This window comes from Scyliorhinus torazame, chromosome 1 (genome assembly GCF_047496885.1).
Source record: "Scyliorhinus torazame isolate Kashiwa2021f chromosome 1, sScyTor2.1, whole genome shotgun sequence".
Classification (NCBI taxonomy): domain Eukaryota; kingdom Metazoa; phylum Chordata; class Chondrichthyes; order Carcharhiniformes; family Scyliorhinidae; genus Scyliorhinus; species Scyliorhinus torazame.
In genome coordinates, this window is record NC_092707.1 from 254,540,034 (window position 1) to 254,557,969 (window position 17,936).

At 49.0% G+C, this 17,936-nt stretch overlaps 1 protein-coding gene across 2 annotated transcripts in view; it reads left to right on the plus strand.

The window, feature by feature from the left end:
* Nucleotides 1-17,936, plus strand: part of LOC140420708 (metabotropic glutamate receptor 1-like) — a 912,336-nt gene that overhangs the window by 756,909 nt on the left and 137,491 nt on the right. For both annotated transcript variants that reach the window (XM_072504710.1, XM_072504706.1), the window contains exon 4: nt 15,701-15,936. In XM_072504710.1, coding sequence (XP_072360811.1) covers nt 15,701-15,936 — 236 coding nt within the window. The remainder of the gene's footprint in view (nt 1-15,700; nt 15,937-17,936) is intronic.

The following is a 17,936-nucleotide window of genomic DNA, read 5'->3' on the forward strand; positions in this document are numbered from 1 at the left end:
GCAGAACCTGAGAATCGTGGGTCTCCCGGAGGGATCCGAAGGAACGGACGCAGGGGCATACAGAGCGGCTATGCTTGAGAAGCTACTGGGGGAGGGGACGTTCTCCCGACCCTTGGAGGTGAACAGGGCGCACAGAGCGCTAGCGAGGAAGCCGCGTGTGGGTGACCCCCCCCTGAGAGCAATGGTGGTGAGATTCCACAGGTATCTGGACAAGGAGTGCATTCTACGGTGGGCCAGGCAGACACGGAGCTGCAAATGGGAGAACAGGGTCCTGTGTATATACCAGGATCTGAGTGTGGACGTGGCCCATTTTTTCTTTTCTCTCTTGCGGATGTGGGGGGTCCTGGAAACCTGGAGGGGTTGCCGGTGGTACTCGTGAATGTGTGCGCGCCGAATTGGGATGATGTGTAGTTCATAACCAGATAAAACCGACTCTTTTTAAGAAGAAGGTGAAGTTTGGACTAATGTACCCGGCCCGTCTTTGGGTTACGCACGAAGAGCAACATTTCTACTTCAAGTCGCGTGAGGAAGCGATGGACTTCGCGAGAAGGAAAGGGCTGTTAGCGGACTGAGGTGTTTGGACTGAACTTTGCTGCAGAGCTCATGTGGGTTTTTTTCTTTTTTCTCTTCAGTTATTTTTTGTTAAAAAAGAAAGGTTTTGGTCTCTGGATGTTACTTGTAATGCCCTTTGTATTGAGTTGGGGTTTGCGGACAAGCTGCTTGAGTTAAAATTTGCATTTGCACTGATGGGGGATGGAGGTGTGAATGTTAGATGTTTAATGTTTGATCTTCTTTTTGATTTTCTCTGCGTGTTTCTTTTGGGCAATTGGGTTGGGATAGTTTACGTTTGCATATGTGTGTCCAGGCGGGGGGGGGGGAGGGGGAGGGAACAATAGGTGTGAAAATGTCTGGCGCCATGGGAGGGGACCACCAAGCTATCTGGGCGGGCTAGCTCATGGTGAGAGATGGTATGCTTGTTGGAGGGGGCTGTGTGTATAGTGCTGTTACTAGGGGAGGGGGGGGTGTTCTGCTGCTGAGGGAGGGACTTTTGTTGTGGGACAATAGGGAGTTCGGGGACGGAGCTTGTCTGGGGGCGGGCCTGTGGATGCGTGGGGTGCGGGCTGGAGACTGGCCCAAGAAAGGTGATGGCTGATCAGCAGAGGGGAGGGGGGGGGGGGGGAGAAGCCCCCCAACCAGACTGATCACATGGAATGTAAGAGGGCTAAATGGGCCGGTTAAGAGGGCACGCGTGGTCGCGCATTTGAGGGGACTGAAGGCAGACGTGGCAATGTTGCAGGAGACGCACCTTAGAGTAACTGACCAGGTCAGACTAAGGAAGGGATGGGGCGGACAGGTTTCCCACTCGGGGCTGGACTCTAAGACTAGAGGGGTCGCACTCCTGATTAATAAGCGAGTATCATTCGAAGCAGAAAGAATATTTGCGGATGTGGGGGGTCCTGGAAACCTGGAGGGGTTGCCGGTGGTACTCGTGAATGTGTGCGCGCCGAATTGGGATGATGTGTAGTTCATAAGGAGGATGTTGGGGAAGATCCCGGACCTGGATACGCAGAAACTGGTTATGGGGGGGGGGACTTCAACACAGTCATTAACCCAGGGCTAGACCGATCTAGCTCAAGGACAGGCAGGGTGCCAGCAATGGCAAAGGAGCTAAAGGGGTTTATGGAGCAGGTGGGGGTGGACCCATGGAGATTTGGGCAGCCGAGAGTTAAGGAGTTCTCCTTCTACTCGGACGTGCATAAAGTGTACTCCCGGATTGACTTTTATATCCTGCATAGGGCTTTACTGACGGGGGTAGTGGACACTGAGTACTCAGCGATCATGATCTCGGATCATGCCCCACACTGGGTTGACCTACAGGTGAGCAAGGAGAGTAGCCAGCACCTGCACTGGTGGCTGGACGTGGGACTTTTGGCGGATGAGGAGGTGTATGGGCGGCTGACGAAATGTATCCAGAACCATCTGGAAATCAACGACACGGGGGAGGTTTCGGCTGCGGTGGTCTGGGAGGCACTGAAGGCGTTGGTTAGAGGGGAGCTGATCTCGATACGGGCCCACAGGGAGAAAGTAGACAGAGCAGAGACGGACCGACTGATAAAGGAAATACTACACGTCGACAGGAGTTATGCGGAAACCCCAGAGGCAGGGCTTCTAAGGGAACGACGGAGGCTACAGGTGGAGTTTGGCTTGTTAACTGCAGGGAAGGCGGTGGAGCAGCTGAGGAAGGAAAGGGGAGTGATTTATGAATATGGGGAGAAGGCCAGTAAAATGCTTACGCAGCAGCTTAGAAAGCGGGAGGCGGCCAGGGAGATTGGGAAAGTAAGGGAGAGAGATGGGAACCTGGTCAGAGATTCAGCTGGGGTCAATTATGCGTTTGAGGAATTCTACAGCAGGCTGTATGAGTCGGAGCCCCCAGCTGGGTCGGAGGGGATGAGACAATTCTTAGGTGGGCTGAGGTTCCCGAAGGTTGACGAAGAGTTGGTAGAAGGGCTGGGGGCCCCGATCGGGTTGGAAGAGATAGCAGATGGGCTGAAGGCCATGCAGTCGGGTAAAGCCACGGGGCCAGCTGGGTACCCAGTGGAGTTTTACAAAAGGTTCTCTGGGATACTGGGGTCACTGCTGATGAGGACATTTAATGAGGCACGGGAGAGATGGGGGCTTCCCCCGACGATGTCACAGGCCATTATCTCATTGATCCTGAAGCGGGATAAGGACCCGGAGTTATGCGGGTCCTACAGACCGATCTCCCTACTAAATGTAGACGCCAAATTGTTGGCTAAGATCTTGGGCGGGATTCTCCCCTACCCGGCGGAGCTGGGGGTTCCGGCGGAACGGAGTGGCGGGAACCACTCCGGCGTCGGGCCGCCCCAAAGGTACGGAAGTCTCTGCACCTTTAGAGGCCAAGCCCTCACCTTGAGGGGCTAGGCCCGCGCTGGAGTGGTTTCCGCTCCGCCGGCTGGCGGGAGAGGCCTTTGGCGCCACGCCAGCCGGTGGCGAAAGGTCTTCGCCGGGCGGCGCATGCGCCGGAGCGTCAGCGGCTGCTGACGTCATCCCCGCGCATGTGCAGGGGAGGGGGTCTCTTCCGCCTCCGCCATAGTGATGACCATGGTGAAGGTGGAAGAAAAAGAGTGCCCCCACGGCACAGGCCCGCCCGCGGATCATTGAACATAGAACATAGAACATTACAGCGCAGTACAGGCACTTCGGCCCTCGATGTTGCGCCGACCTGTGAAACCACTCTAAAGCCCATTTACACAATTCCCTTATCGTCCATATGTCTATCCAATGACCATTTGAATTCCCTTAGTGTTGGCGAGTCCACTACTGTTGCAGGCAGGGCATTCCACGCCCTTACTACTCTCTGAGTAAAGAACCTGCCTCTGACATCTGTCCTATATCTATCTCCCCTCAATTTAAAGTTATGTCCCCTCGTGCTAGACATCACCATCCGAGGAAAAAGGCTCTCACTGTCCACCCTATCCAATCCGCTGATCATCTTGTGTGCCTCAATTAAGTCATATCTTAACCTTCTTCTCTCTAACGAAAATAGCCTCAAGTCCCTCAGCCTTTCCTCATAAGATCTTCCCTCCATACCAGGCAACATTCTGGTAAATCTCCTCTGCACCCTTTCCAATGCTTCCACATCCTTCCTATAATGCGGCGACCAGAATTGCACGCAATACTCCAAATGCGGCCGCACCAGAGTTTTGTACAGCTGCAACATGACCTCATGGCTCCTAAACTCAATCCCTCTACCAATAAAAGCTAACACACCGTACGCCTTCTTAACAACCCTCTCAACTATGGCAACTTTCAGGGATCTATGTACATGGACACCGAAATCTCTCTGCTCATCCACACTGCCAAGAATCTTACCATTAGCCCAGTACTCAGTCTTCCTTTTATTCCATCCAAAATGAATCACCTCACACTTTTCTGCATTAAACTCCATTTGCCACCTCTCAGCCCAGCGCTGCAGCTTATCTATGTCCCTCTGTAACTTGTAACATCCTTCCGCACTGTCCACAACTCCACCGACTTTAGTGTCATCTGCAAATTTACTCACCCATCCTTCTACGCCCTCCTCCAGGTCATTTATAAAAATGACAAACAGCAGTGGCCCCAAAACAGATCCTTGTAGTACACCACTAGTAACTGGACTCCAGTCTGAACATTTCCCATCAACCACCACCCTTTATCTTCTTGCAGCTAGCCAATTTCTGATCCAAACTGCTAAATCACCCTGAATCGCATGCCTCCATATTTTCTGCAGGAGCCTACCATGGGGAACCTTATCAAACGCTTTACTGAAATCCATATACACCACATCAACTGCTTTACCCTCATCCACCTGTTTGGTCACCTTCTCAAAGAACTCTATAAGGTTTGTGAGGCACGACCTACCCTTCACAAAACCGTGTTGACTATCTCTAATCAAATTATTCCTTTCCAGATGATTATACATCCTACCTCTTATAAACCTTTCCAAGATTTTTCCCACAACAAAGTTACTGGGATTATCTATATTCCCCTTCTTGAACAAGGGGACAACATTTGCTATCCTCCAGTCTTCTGGCACTATTCCTGTGGACAATGATGACATAAAGATCAAAGCCAAAGGCTCAGCAATCTCCTCCCTAGCTTCCCAGAGAATCCTAGGATAAATCCCATCCGGCCCAGGGGACTTATATATTTTTACACTTACCAGAATTGCTAACACCTCCTCCTTATGAACCTCAAGCCCTTCTAGTCTAGTAGCCTGAATCTCAGTATTCTCCTCGACAACATTGTCTTTTTCCTGTGTGAATACTGACAAAAAATATTCATTTAGCACCTCTCCTATCTCCTCGGACTCCAAGCACAACTTCCCACGACTGTCCTTGACTGGCCCTACTCTTACCCTAGTCATTCTTTTATTCCTGACATATCTACAGAAAGCTTTAGGGTTATCCTTGATCCTACCTTCCAAAGATTCTCATGTCCCCTCCTGGCTCTTCTTAGCTCTCTCTTTAGGTCCTTCCTAGCTAACTTGTAACTCTCGAGCGCCCGAACTGAACCTTCATGTCTCATCTTTACATAAGTCTCCTTCTTCTTCTTGACAAGTGTTTTGACTGCTTTAGTAAACCACGGTTCCCTCACTCGACCACTTCCTCCCTGCCTGACAGGTACATACTTATCAAGGACACGCAGTAGCTGTTGCTTGAACAAGCTCCACATTTCCATTGTGCCCATCCCCTGCAGTTTTCCTCTCCATCCGATGTATCCTAAGTCTTGCCTCATCGCATCATAATTGCCTTTCCCCCAGATATAACTTGCCCTGCGGTATATACCTATCCCTTTCCATCACTAAAGTAAACGTAATCGAATTGTGGTCACTATCACCAAAGTGCTCACCTACCTCCAAATCTAACACCTGTCCTGGTTCATTACCCAATACCAAATCCAATATGGCCTTGCCTCTCGTTGGCCTATCTACATACTGTGTCAGGAAACCCTCCTGCACACATTGGACAAAAACGGACCCATCTAATGTACTCGAACTATAGCGTTTCCAGTCAACATTTGGAAAGTTAAAGTCCCCCATAACAACTACCCTGTTGCTTTCGCTCCTATCCAGAATCATCTTTGCAATCCTCTCCTCTACATCTCTTGAACTTTTTGGAGGCCTATAGAAAACCCCTAACAGGGTGACCTCTCCTTTCCTGTTTCTAACCTCAGCCCATACTACCTCAGTAGACGAGACCTCATCAAACGTCCTTTCTGCCACCGTAATACTGTCCTTGACTAACAATGCCACCCCTCCCCCTCTTTTACCACCTTCCCTGAGCTTACTGAAATATCTAAATCCTGGCACCTGCAACAACCATTCCTGTCTCTGCTCTATCCATGTCTCCGAAATGGCCACAACATCAAAGTCCCAGGTACCAACCCATGCCGCAAGTTCGCCCACCTTATTCCGGATGCTCCTGGCATTGAAGAAGACACACTTTAAACCACCTTCCTGCCTGCCGGTACACTCCTGCAACTTTGAAACCCTACTCATGACCTCACTACTCTCAACTTCCTGTATACTGGAGCTACAATTCAGGTTCCCAAGCCCCTGCTGAACTAGTTTAAGTAGCGTGGGCTGGGTGGGCCCCGATCGCGGGCCAGGCCACCGTGGGGGGCAGCCCCCGGGGCCAGATCGCCCCGCGCCCCCCCCAGGACCCCAGAGCCCCCCCCAGGACCCTGTAGTTAACAAGCCGCCTGCTCCCGCCGGTAAGGTAGGTGGTTTAATTCACGCCGTCGGGAGAGGGTTGACAGCGGCGGGACTTCGGCCCATCGCGGGCCGGAGAATCGCCGGGGGTGGGCCTGCCGACCGGCGCGGCGCGATTCCAGCCGACCGGCGCGATTCCCGCCCCCACCGAAGCTCTGGTGGCGGAGAGTTCGGGACACGGCGGGGGTGGGATTCACAGCAGCCCCCGGTGATTCTCCGACCCGGTGGGGGGTCGGAGAATCGCGCCCCTTGTCCTCAAGGATTGAGGACTGCGTCCTGGACCTGATTAGGGAGGACCAGACAGGATTTGTTAAGGGGAGACAGTTGGCGGCCAACGTAAGAAGGCTGCTGAATGTTATCATGATGCCCCCAGAGGGTCGGGACGTAGAGGTAGTGGTCGCAATGGATGCAGAGAAGGCATTTGACCGGGTGGAATGGGATTATCTGTGGGAGGTACTGGGGCGGTTTGGATTTGGGTGGGGCTTCATTGACTGGATTAGACTGCTGTATCAGGCACCCGTGACAAGTGTTCGTACGAACAGGCTGACATCGGGCTATTTTAGGCTGCACCGGGGGACGAGGCAGGGATGCCCCCTCTCCCCACTGTTGTTCACACTGGCCATAGAACCGCTGGCAATTGCGTTGAGAGCCTCAAAGGGCTGGAAGGGACTGGTCCGGGGGTGGGTGGAACACAGAGTCTCGCTATACGCGGTCGATCTGCTCTTATACGTGTCGGACCCATTGGAAGGGATGGAAGAAATTATGGAGATTCTGGGGGATTTTGGTCGGTTTTCGGGTTATAAACTGAACATGGAGAAAAGCAAGATGTTCACGATCCAGGCAATGGGGCAGGAGAGGCGATTGGGGCAGCTGCCCTTTGGAGTGGTCGGGGGAAGCTTTCGGTACCTAGGCATCCAGGTGGCGCGGGAATGGGAATGTCTGCACAAATGAAGGAGGATTTTCAGAGGTGGGACATGCTCCCGCTGTCACTGGCTGGGAGGGTAACGACAGTGAAAATGACGGTTCTCCATAAGACCATAAGACCATAAGACATAGGAGCGGAAGTAAGGCCATTCGGCCCATCGAGTCCACTCCACCATTCAATCATGGCTGATTTCAACTCCATTTACCCGCTCTCTCTCCATTGCCCTTAATTCCTCGAGAAATCAAGAATTTATCAACTTCTGTCTTAAAGACACTCAACGTCCCGGCCTCCACCGCCCTCTGTGGCAATGAATTCCACAGACCCACCACTCTCTGGCTGAAGAAATTTCTCCTCATCTCTGTTCTAAAGTGACTCCCTTTTATTCTAAGGCTGTGCCCCCGGGTCCTAGTCTCCACTGTTAATGGAAACAACTTCCCTACATCCACCCTATCTAAGCCATTCATTATCTTGTAAGTTTCTATTAGATCTCCCCTCAACCTCCTAAACTCCAATGAATATAATCACAGGATCCTCAGACGTTCATCGTATGTTAGGCCTACCATTCCTGGGATCATCCGTGTGAATCTCCGCTGGACCCGCTCCAGTGCCAGTATGTCCTTCCTGAGGTGTGGGGCCCAAAATTGCTCACAGTATTCTAAATGGGGCCTAACTAATGCTTTATAAAGCTTCAGAAGTACATCCCTGCTTTTATATTCCAAGCCTCTTGAGATGAATGACAACATTGCATTTGCTTTCTTAATTACGGACTCAACCTGCAAGTTTACCTTTAGAGAATCCTGGACTAGGACTCCCAAGTCCCTTTGCACTTCAGCATTATGAATTTTGTCACCGTTTAGAAAATAGTCCATGCCTCTATTCTTTTTTCCAAAGTGCAAGACATCGCACTTGCCCACGTTGAATTTCATCAGCCATTTCTTGGGCCACTCTCCTAAACTGTCTAAATCTTTCTGCAGCCTCCCCACCTCCTCCATACTACCTGCCCCTCCACCTATCTTTGTATCATCGGCAAACTTAGCCAGAATGCCCCCAGTCCCGTCATCTAGATCGTTAATATATAAAGAGAACAGCTGTGGCCCCAACACTGAACCCTGCGGGACACCACTCGTCACCGGTTGCCATTCCGAAAAAGAACCTTTTATCCCAACTCTCTGCCTTCTGCCTGACAGCCAATCGTCAATCCACGTTAGTACCTTGCCTCGAATACCATGGGCCCTTATTTTACTCAGCAGTCTCCCGTGAGGCACCTTATCAAAGGCCTTTTGGAAGTCAAGATAGATAACATCCATTGGCTCTCCTTGGTCTAACCTATTTGTTATCTCTTCAAAGAACTCTAACAGGTTTGTCAGGCACGACCTCCCCTTACTAAATCCATGCTGACTTGTCCTAATCTGACCCTGCACTTCCAAGAATTTAGAAATCTCATCCTTAACAATGGATTCTAGAATCTTGCCAACAATCGAGGTTAGGCTAATTGGCCTATAATTTTCCATCTTTTTCCTTGTTCCCTTCTTGAACAGGGGGGTTACAACAGCGATTTTCCAATCCTCTGGGACTTTCCCGGACTCCAGTGACTTTTGAAAGATCATAAGTAACGCCTCCGCTATTTCTTCAGCTATCTCCTTTAGAACTCTAGGGTGTAGTCCATCTGGGCCCGGAGATTTATCAATTTTTAGACCTCTTAGTTTCTCTAGCACTTTCTCCTTTGTGATGGCTACCATATTCAACTCTGCCCCCTGACTCTCCGGAATTGGTGGGATATTACTCATGTCTTCTACTGTGAAGACTGACGCAAAGTACTTATTTAGTTCCTCAGCTATTTCCTTGTCTCCCATCACAAAATTACCAGCGTCATTTTGGAGCGGCCCAATGTCAACTTTTGCCTCCCGTTTGTTTTTAATGTATTTAAAGAAACTTTTACTATCATTCCTAATGTTACTGGCTAGCCTACCTTCATATTTGATCCTCTCTTTCCTTATTTCTCTCTTTGTTATCCTCTGTTTGTTTTTGTAGCCTTCCCAATCTTCTGACTTCCCACTACTCTTTGCCACATTATAGGCTTTCTCTTTTGCTTTGATGCATTCCCTAACTTCCTTTGTCAGCCATGGCTGCCTAATCCCCCCTCTGATAACCTTTCTTTTCTTTGGGATGAACCTCTGCACTGTGTCCTCAATTACTCCCAGAAACTCCTGCCATTGCTGTTCTACTGTCTTTCCCACTAGGCTCTGCTCCCAGTCGATTTTCGTCAGTTCCTCCCTCATGCCCCTGTAGTTACCTTTATTTAACTGTAACACCTTTACATCTGATTCTACCTTCTTTCTTTCAAATTGGAGATTGAATTCTACCATATTATGATCACTGCCTCCTAAGTGCTCCCTTACTTTAAGATCTTTAATCAAGTCTGGCTCATTACATAACACTAAGTCCAGAATGGCCTGTTCCCTCATGGGCTCCATCACAAGCTGTTCCAAAAAGCCCTCCTGTAAACATTCAATGAATTCCCTTTCCTTGGGTCCACTGGCAGCATTATTTACCCAGTCCACCTGCATATTGAAGTCCCCCATGATCACTGTGACCTTGCCTTTCTGACATGCACTTTCTATTTCGTGGTGCATTTTGTGCCCCCGGTCCTGACCACTGTTAGGAGGCCTGTACATAACTCCCATTATGTTTTTTTTGCCTTTGTGGTTCCTCAACTCTACCCACACAGACTCCACATCATCTGACCCTATGTCATTTTGTGCTATTGATTTAATTTCATTCCTAATTAACAAGGCAACCCCGCCCCCTCTGCCCACCTCCCTGTCTTTTCGATAGGTTGTGAATCCCTGGATGTTTAAATGCCAGTCCTGAACCCCCTGCAACCATGTCTCTGTGATGCCTACCACATCATACCTGCCAGTCACAATCTGGGCCACAAGCTCATCTACCTTGTTCCGTACACTGCGCGCATTTAAATATAGCACCTTTAATTCTCTATTGACCGTCCCTTTTTGTTTTCTTAGTGTGGTGGACCTTGGTTTACTGAGCCTTTCAATACACTGTGTCATATTTTGTGGGATGGGGATTATCGTAACCTCTCCTGAGTTTTGTCTTTTCGTGCTTTTTTGTATTCCTAAGCAGCTACGCTTCCCACTGATTACTTCACCTCTTGATTCCCTGACTTTCCCTTCCCCCCCAATCTTTAGTTTAAAGTCCTATTGACCACCCTATTTATTCTTTTCGCCACAACACTGGTCCCAGCTCGGTTCAGGTGGAGACCATCCCAACGGTATAGGTCCCCCCTGTCCCAAAACTGATGCCAGTGTCCCATGAAAAGGAACCCCTCTTTCCCACACCACTCTTTCAGCCACGTGTTAACCTCCCTTATTCTTGCCTCCCTATGCCAATTAGCACGTGGCTCGGGCAGTAATCCGGAGATTATGACCCTTGAGGACCTGTTTTTTATTTGAATCCTAGCTCTTTATAATCTCTAAACAGGTCCTCTTTCCTAGACTTGCCTATGTTGTTGGTACCGACATGGACCACAACAACTGGATCCTCCCCCTCCCTCTCCAGTATCCTTTCAAGCCAGTCAGAGATGTCCCGCACCCTAGCACCGGGCAGGCAACATACCATGCGGGACTCTTTATCCTGCTCACAAAGGATACTACCTATCCCCCTGATAATAGAATCCCCTACAACTACAACTTGCCTATTTACTCCCTCCCCTTGAATGGCCTGCTGAACCATGGTGCCTTGGTCAGCTGACTCATCCTTTCTGCAGCCCTGTTCACCATCCACACAGGGAGCAAGTGCCTCATACCTGTTGGACAGAGTCAAGGGCTGAGGCTCCTGAGTTCCTGACTGCTGGTTCCCTTTACCTGCCTGACTTGCAGTCACACCCTGCTGTCCCTGGCCACTGGCAGGATTTAAACTACTTACTCTGACAGGTGTGACTGCCTCCTGAAACACAGTGTCCAGGTAAGTCTCCCCCTCCCGGATGCGCCTCAGTGTTTGAAGCTCAGACTCCAGCTCATCAACTCTGAGCCGGAGCTCTTCGAGCAGCCAACACTTACTGCAGATGTGGTCGGTGCAGCTCGCAATGGGATCTGCCAGCTCCCACATCAAGCAGCTCAAGCACATCACCTGACCAGCCATCACTAATTAATTAATTTGTTTAATTTAAGTTTATGAGTTTAGCTGTGTTTTTTTTTATAATTTGGGGCAGATTTGCTATCAACCACTCAGATCACAGCTTCCCTCTGATGTCACTTTTGGGAAAAAAACTGGAAACCAGGAAGTTTCCATTAGGTTTATATACACAGACTGCTCCTCCTCCTCCGAACGGCTCCCGAAATTAGGCCCGAAGAAAGAGAGAGAACAAAACAGTAGGGAAAAAGCACCTTCTCCCACTCTTCATCGAATTCCCTCACTGCACCAAATTACCAAATTCTCACTCGGTCTGTATCTCTGTCACTCAGGCTGTGTGTCCTTGACCTGCGCAATGCTTACTAATGTGCGCTTTCTGTCTGTCTTTTATACAGACTTTAGGATGACTCACACTGAAACTTCAAAGAGAAGAATACAATGTGTACCTTTGTGCCCCTTAACAGGCCTCAGGTGACTGCCAGATAACTGCCTCTCAGCAATTAGGGTGGGGGCAGCTTCAGCCAATCAGACACTAATCTACACTGCACTTTTAACTGAAAAACAGCAAAATTAGATGAACCACTTACCTTTCCTGGTTACCTCACTGCACCAAATTACCAAATTCTCACTCGGTCTGTATCTCTCTCACTCAGGCTGTGTGTCCTTGACCTGCGCAATGCTCCTGAGATTCCTGTTTGTGTTTCAGCGTCTCCCCGTCTTTATTCCTCAATCCTTTTTTAAATGGGTCAACAAGGTGATCTCGGGCTTTGTGTGGGCGGGTTAGACTCCGCGAGTTAAAAAGGGAATGTTGGAGCGCAGCTGGGAGGAGGGCAGGCTGGCACTCCCGAACTTTAGTAATTATTACTGGGCGACGAATATAGCCATGATTAGGAAGCGGAGGGGGGGGTGGGGGGGTCGGTGTGGGAGAGAGTAGAGGCGGCATCTTGTAAGGGCACTATTTGGGGCATTGGTAACGGCGCCTGTGCCGTTCCCACCGGCACGCTACTCCACCAGCCACATGGTGGTCGCGGCCCTGAGAGTCTGGGGGCAATGGAGGAGACATGTGGGAGCAGAGGGAGCATCGGTCTGGTCTCCAATCTGCAATAATCACCGGTTTGCCCCGGGGAGGTTAGATGGAGGATTCCGGAGATGGCAGAGAGCAGGGATCGAGAGGATGGGCGATATGTTTATAGAAGGGAGCTTTCCCAGCTTGAGGGAACTGGAGGTGAAATTTGAACTGACGGGAGGGAATGAATTTAGGTACCTGCAGGCGCGGGACTTCCTACGCAGGCATGTCTTAACCTTCCTGCTCCTACCACCAAGGGAGATACAGGACAGGGTAGCTTCCAGAATGTGGGTGGAATAAGGGAGGGTTTTGGATATTTATAAGGAGCTTATGTGGTCAGAGGAAACACAGACCGAGGAGCTGAAACACAAGTGGGACGAGGAGTTAGGAGGAGAGATAGAGGATGGTCTCTGGGCGGACGCGTTGAGTAGAGTCAACGCGTCCACATCATGTACCAGGCTCAGCCTGACACAGTTTAAGGTCGTTCACCGGGCTCACATGACAGCGGCCCGGTTGAGCAGGTTCTTTGGGGTGGAACACAGGTGCGCAAGGTGTGCGGGAGGACCAGCGAACCATGTCCATATGTTCTGGGCATGCCCGAAGTTGAGGGGATTCTGGCCAGGGTTTGCGGACGTCATGTCCAAAGTGCTGAAAACAAGGGCGGCGCCGAGTCCGGAGGTGGCGATTTTCGGAGTGTCGGAAGACCCGGGAATCCAGGAGGAGAAAGAGGCAGACGTACTTTGCTTCCCTGGTAGCCCGGAGACGGATACTATTAGCTTGGAGGGACTCAAAGCCCCCGAAGTCGGAGACCTGGCTAACTGACATGGCTAGCTTTCTCTGTTTGGAGAAAATCAAGTTCGCCCTGAGAGGGTCACTGTTAGGGTTCACCCGGAGGTGGCAGCCGTTCGTTGACTTCTTTAGGGAGAATTAACCATCAGCAGAAGGGCGGGGGGGGGGTAGTTTAGTGTAGAGTAGGAGGCTAGAAAAGGTGGGACCTGTGAGAGAGGAAGATGGCTTTTACACTGTTTATAATCATATGTATACTGTTTCTTCTGTTACTGTTATAGAACCATAAATACCTCAATAAAATGTTTATAAAAAGTAAAGAAATTAAGATGAAGAGACCATCCAAGGCCATACCCTCCTGTAGTGCAAATCACCCCAGACCACCCCCTCACACCGCACAGCAGCCCCAACCCCTGTATTGCCTGAGCTCACCACCCTCCATGTATGGTGGTGACCTGACCCCCCCCCACCCCCCAAGGATTCCTGTAATAGAGGGACCCCTATAATAGGAGGATCCCCACAGCGGCCCCCATGATAGGGGGACCCTCTAGGGATCTGTGTAATAGGGGGACTCCCACAGAGCCCCTTGCACAAAGGAACCCCTTCCACAGACTCTGCCCAACACAAAGACCCCCCACACACACAGACCATCTGCCACTTTGATCTCTTCATGCTTCAGTGGCCTAAGTGGTGAAACCCCAATGTTTGTAAACATTGCTCACCAAAAAGAGTTGTAAGTTGCACTAAGTGCATTCCAGTCACATAAGCATGTAATTTCACTGCATTTATCTCTCTTGATTGCTGATGGTACAAAGCTATGTGGGATGTGAGCTGCAATGAGGACAACAACAAGGTGCAAAGGAAAGTAGACAGGTTAAGTGAATGAGCAACAGGGTGGCAGTTGGTTTTGCTGGGGATGTTTAAGGTTATTCAATTTGGTTATAAGAGTAGAAAAGAAGATATTTTAAACGATGTGAAACTTGCAAGTGTTGAGTTTTCACAGGTGTAGGTGTACTCATATAAGGAACACAAAGTTAGCATGCACACACAGCAAGAAATTAGAAAAGCATATGTCTTGGAATCCCTACAGTGCAGACGGAGGCCTTTCGGCCCATCGAGTCTGTATCAATCCTCTGAAAGAGCACCGTACCTATGCCCAATCCCCTCCCCCCCACTCTATCCCCATAGTACACCTAACCTTTGGACACTTAGGAGCAATTTAGCATGGCCATTCCACCTAATCTGCACCTCTTTGGACTGTGGGAGGAAACCGGAGCACCCGGAGGAAACCCACACAGACACGAGGAGAAATGCAAACTCCACACAGACAGTGACCCAAGGTCGGAATTGAACCTGGGACCCTGGAGCTGTGAGGCGGCAGTGGTAACCACTGTGCCGCCCAGTCTTGTTGGCCTTTATTGCAAGGAGCTTGGAGTACAGGAATTAATACATTTTGCTACAATTGTACGGGGTTTTGGTGAGGCCTCACCGAGGATAGTGTGTGCTGTTTTGGTCCCCATATTTAAGGAAGGATATATTTGCATTGGAGGTCACCTGGGATGAGAACGGTGTCCTATGGCAAGAGGCTGAGTAAAGTGGGTCTCATAACTCTGGAGTTCAGAAGGATCTTGTTGAAACATTCATGAATAAATAGGGTTGACACTGGGCGGTTGGTTCCCCAGTCTGGGTATCTAGAACAAGGATGCACAGTTTTAGAATAAGGAATCAATCATTTAGGACTGAAACGAGGAGAAATTCCTTCACTCCGAGGGTTATGAATCTTTGGATTTCTCTCCCACAAAGGGTTATGGAAGCTCCGAGACTGAATATATTCAAGGCTTGGATTGACCGTATTTTGGTGTCATGGGGAATGAGATGGGGAAATGAAATTGAGATCAACCAAGATCGTATCAAATAGTGGAGCAGACTCAACTGTCCATATGGATTACTTCTACTCTATATTTTCTATGTTCTCAATGTATCTTTCTGTTCCTTTCTTCCTCTTGTACTTGTCTAACATCCCCTTAAATTCATACATGTAACTCATAAAATCGTAGAACAGTACAGCAGTGAGGAGACCATACAGCCCATCAGATCTGCGCGAGCCCTGCCAAAGAGCAATCCAGTTAGACCCACTCGCCTGCTCTTTCCTCATATCCCTGCATTTCTTTCTGCTTCAATTGATAATCCGGTTTCCTTTAGAAACCAATTGTTGAATCTATATCCCTTATCCCATTAGGCAGTGCATTCGAAATCCTAACCACTCATTGCGCAAGTACGTTTTTTCCTCAATACGCCTGATTCTTTAGAAATCTGTTTTACTCGCCTCAGCTATTCCTGGTGGTAATGAGTTCCAAATGGTCACCACTCTCTGGGTAAAGAAATTCTTCTTGAATTCCCGACTGGATTTATTTGTGACTGTCTTATATTTATCAACCCTTCCCCCGCAGTTTTGTCCTCACAAGTTTCTGATCACAGTCATCGCTTTGTCCTGTTGCAGTGACGGCTGGGCAGACCGTGAGGAAGTGATTGATGCCTACGAGCAGGAGGCAGTGGGAGGGATCACGATCAAGCTGCAGTCTGCTGAGGTCACCTGGTTCGATGACTACTACCTGAAGCTAAAGCTGGACAGCAACACCCGCAATCCATGGTTCCCAGAGTTCTGGCAGCACCGCTTCCAGTGCCGATTGGAGGGGCATCTTCAGGAGAACCGGGCCTTTAGAAGGCTCTGCACAGGTAAATGAAAGACCCACACATGCTTCCCTCAACACCACTTAATATTGTCTTCTCATTGTTCAAGTTCACTGAAAAAAAATTGCAAATTAAACAATATGGCATCAAGGGACTTTATGGCTCAAAATATCAGTTCCCTATCTGCGAGCACAGAATTACAAGAATTCATAGAATCATTGAATTTACAGTGCAGAAGGAGGCCATTCGGCCCATCGAGTCTGCACCAGCCCTTGGAAAGGACATCGTAATTAAGCCCACACCTCCACCATTGTTACGGTGCAGGAGGCCAATCTTGTCTGCACCAGCTCTCAAAATGAGCATCATAACTTAGTGCCATTCTCCCGCCTTTTCCCCATATCCCTGCACATTGTTTTTATTCAAGTAATCCTCCAATGCCTCGATTGAACCTCCCTCCTCAACACTTCCAGGCAGCGCATTCCCGACCCGAACCACTCACTGTGAGAAAAAGCTTTTATCTCGCATCACATTGGCTTATTTTGCAAATCATTTAAAATCCCTGTCCGCTCCTTCTTGATCATTTTAAGAGCAGGAGCAGCTTCTTCCCATCTACTCTGTCCAGCCTCCTCATGATTTGAACATCTCTATTGAGTCTCCTCTAAGCCGTCTCCTCCCCAAGGAGAACAGCCCCAACCTCTCCAATCTATCCTCATAACTGAAGTTTCTCTCCCCTGGAACCATTCCTTTAAACCTCTTCTGCACTCTTTTACACGTTACGAAACTCCATGCCCCCAGCCAGCTATTTTCCACTTGTTAACATTAGTGGATTAAAAGAAAGGTGAATGGTTCCTCCATTTTTTGTCTTTCATTCTCTACCTCACTCCTCCAAAAATAAAAGAGCCCGTGGCTTCCGGGAGCAAGTAAAGTTTCCACTCTTGGTACAATCAGGAAATGCTTCCCATTGTTATACGTATAGAATCGCGAGGGTGGCATGTGGCGCAGTGGTTAGCACTGGGACTGTGGCGCTGAGGACCCGGGTTCGATCCTGGCCCTGGGTCACTGTCTGTGTGGAGGTTGTACATTCTCCCCATGTCTGCGTGGGTCTCACCCCCACAACCCAAAGATGCGCAGGTTAGGTGGATTGGCCACGCTAAATTGGCCCTTAATTGAAAAAGAAATAATTGGGTACTCTAAATTTATATATGAAAAAATACTTATAGAATAGCTTGTGATTTTCCACACTTTTACCAACCAGAGCTTTCTCATATCCCGTTTCTCTCCTAATTGTTTTCTTAAACTCCACCCTCACATCCTGCACTCTTTGTACTCCATTAATGCTGCCATTGACTTATTCCCCTTGTGTTTGCTAAAAGCCTCTATTTTCTTCCTCATTGCATCCTGAATGTCTCTAGTCTTCCATGGTTCTCTGGGCTTGTTACTCCTTCCTACTACTACTGCTGGGCCTGTACCCTGCCCATTTCCTTTTTGAATGCCCCCCCCCCCCCCCCCCCCCCCTCCACACCCCGCTGCTCTTCTGTAGATTTCCCCACAAGTAACTCTTTCCACTCTACCTTGGCCAGATTCTGCCTTATTTTACTAAAACCCACTCTCCCCCAATCCAAGACCTTTTTTTGCAAATTGTCAATGGAGGAGGTTAGGATAATAGAGCATCACTTTTCCCCCAATAAAAAAAAAGTATTTATTCATGTATTTAAGAGTGGTAACTTCGTGTCATTTTATTAATACAGCCAAAAATGGTGATGTCACCAAATATAAGCGCTTTCAATATAGGTTCCGCTCTGAGTGACCTGATTTTAAATCACTGAAAATGACTCTAAAGAGCTGTTCTGAACTAATTAATAGTTCATTGGTGTACATTGGTCAGCTTCATAGTTAATCAAATATATTTTGATATGTTTTAAAACTCTGGTGCCTGAGAAAACAAGTGCCAATTTGAAGAGGCCTCCCAAGCCTACACAGTTAACAATTGTGATCGGGGAGGGGGTGGAGTCACATTTAGGGCGGGGCTGACCAAGGTGAATGGA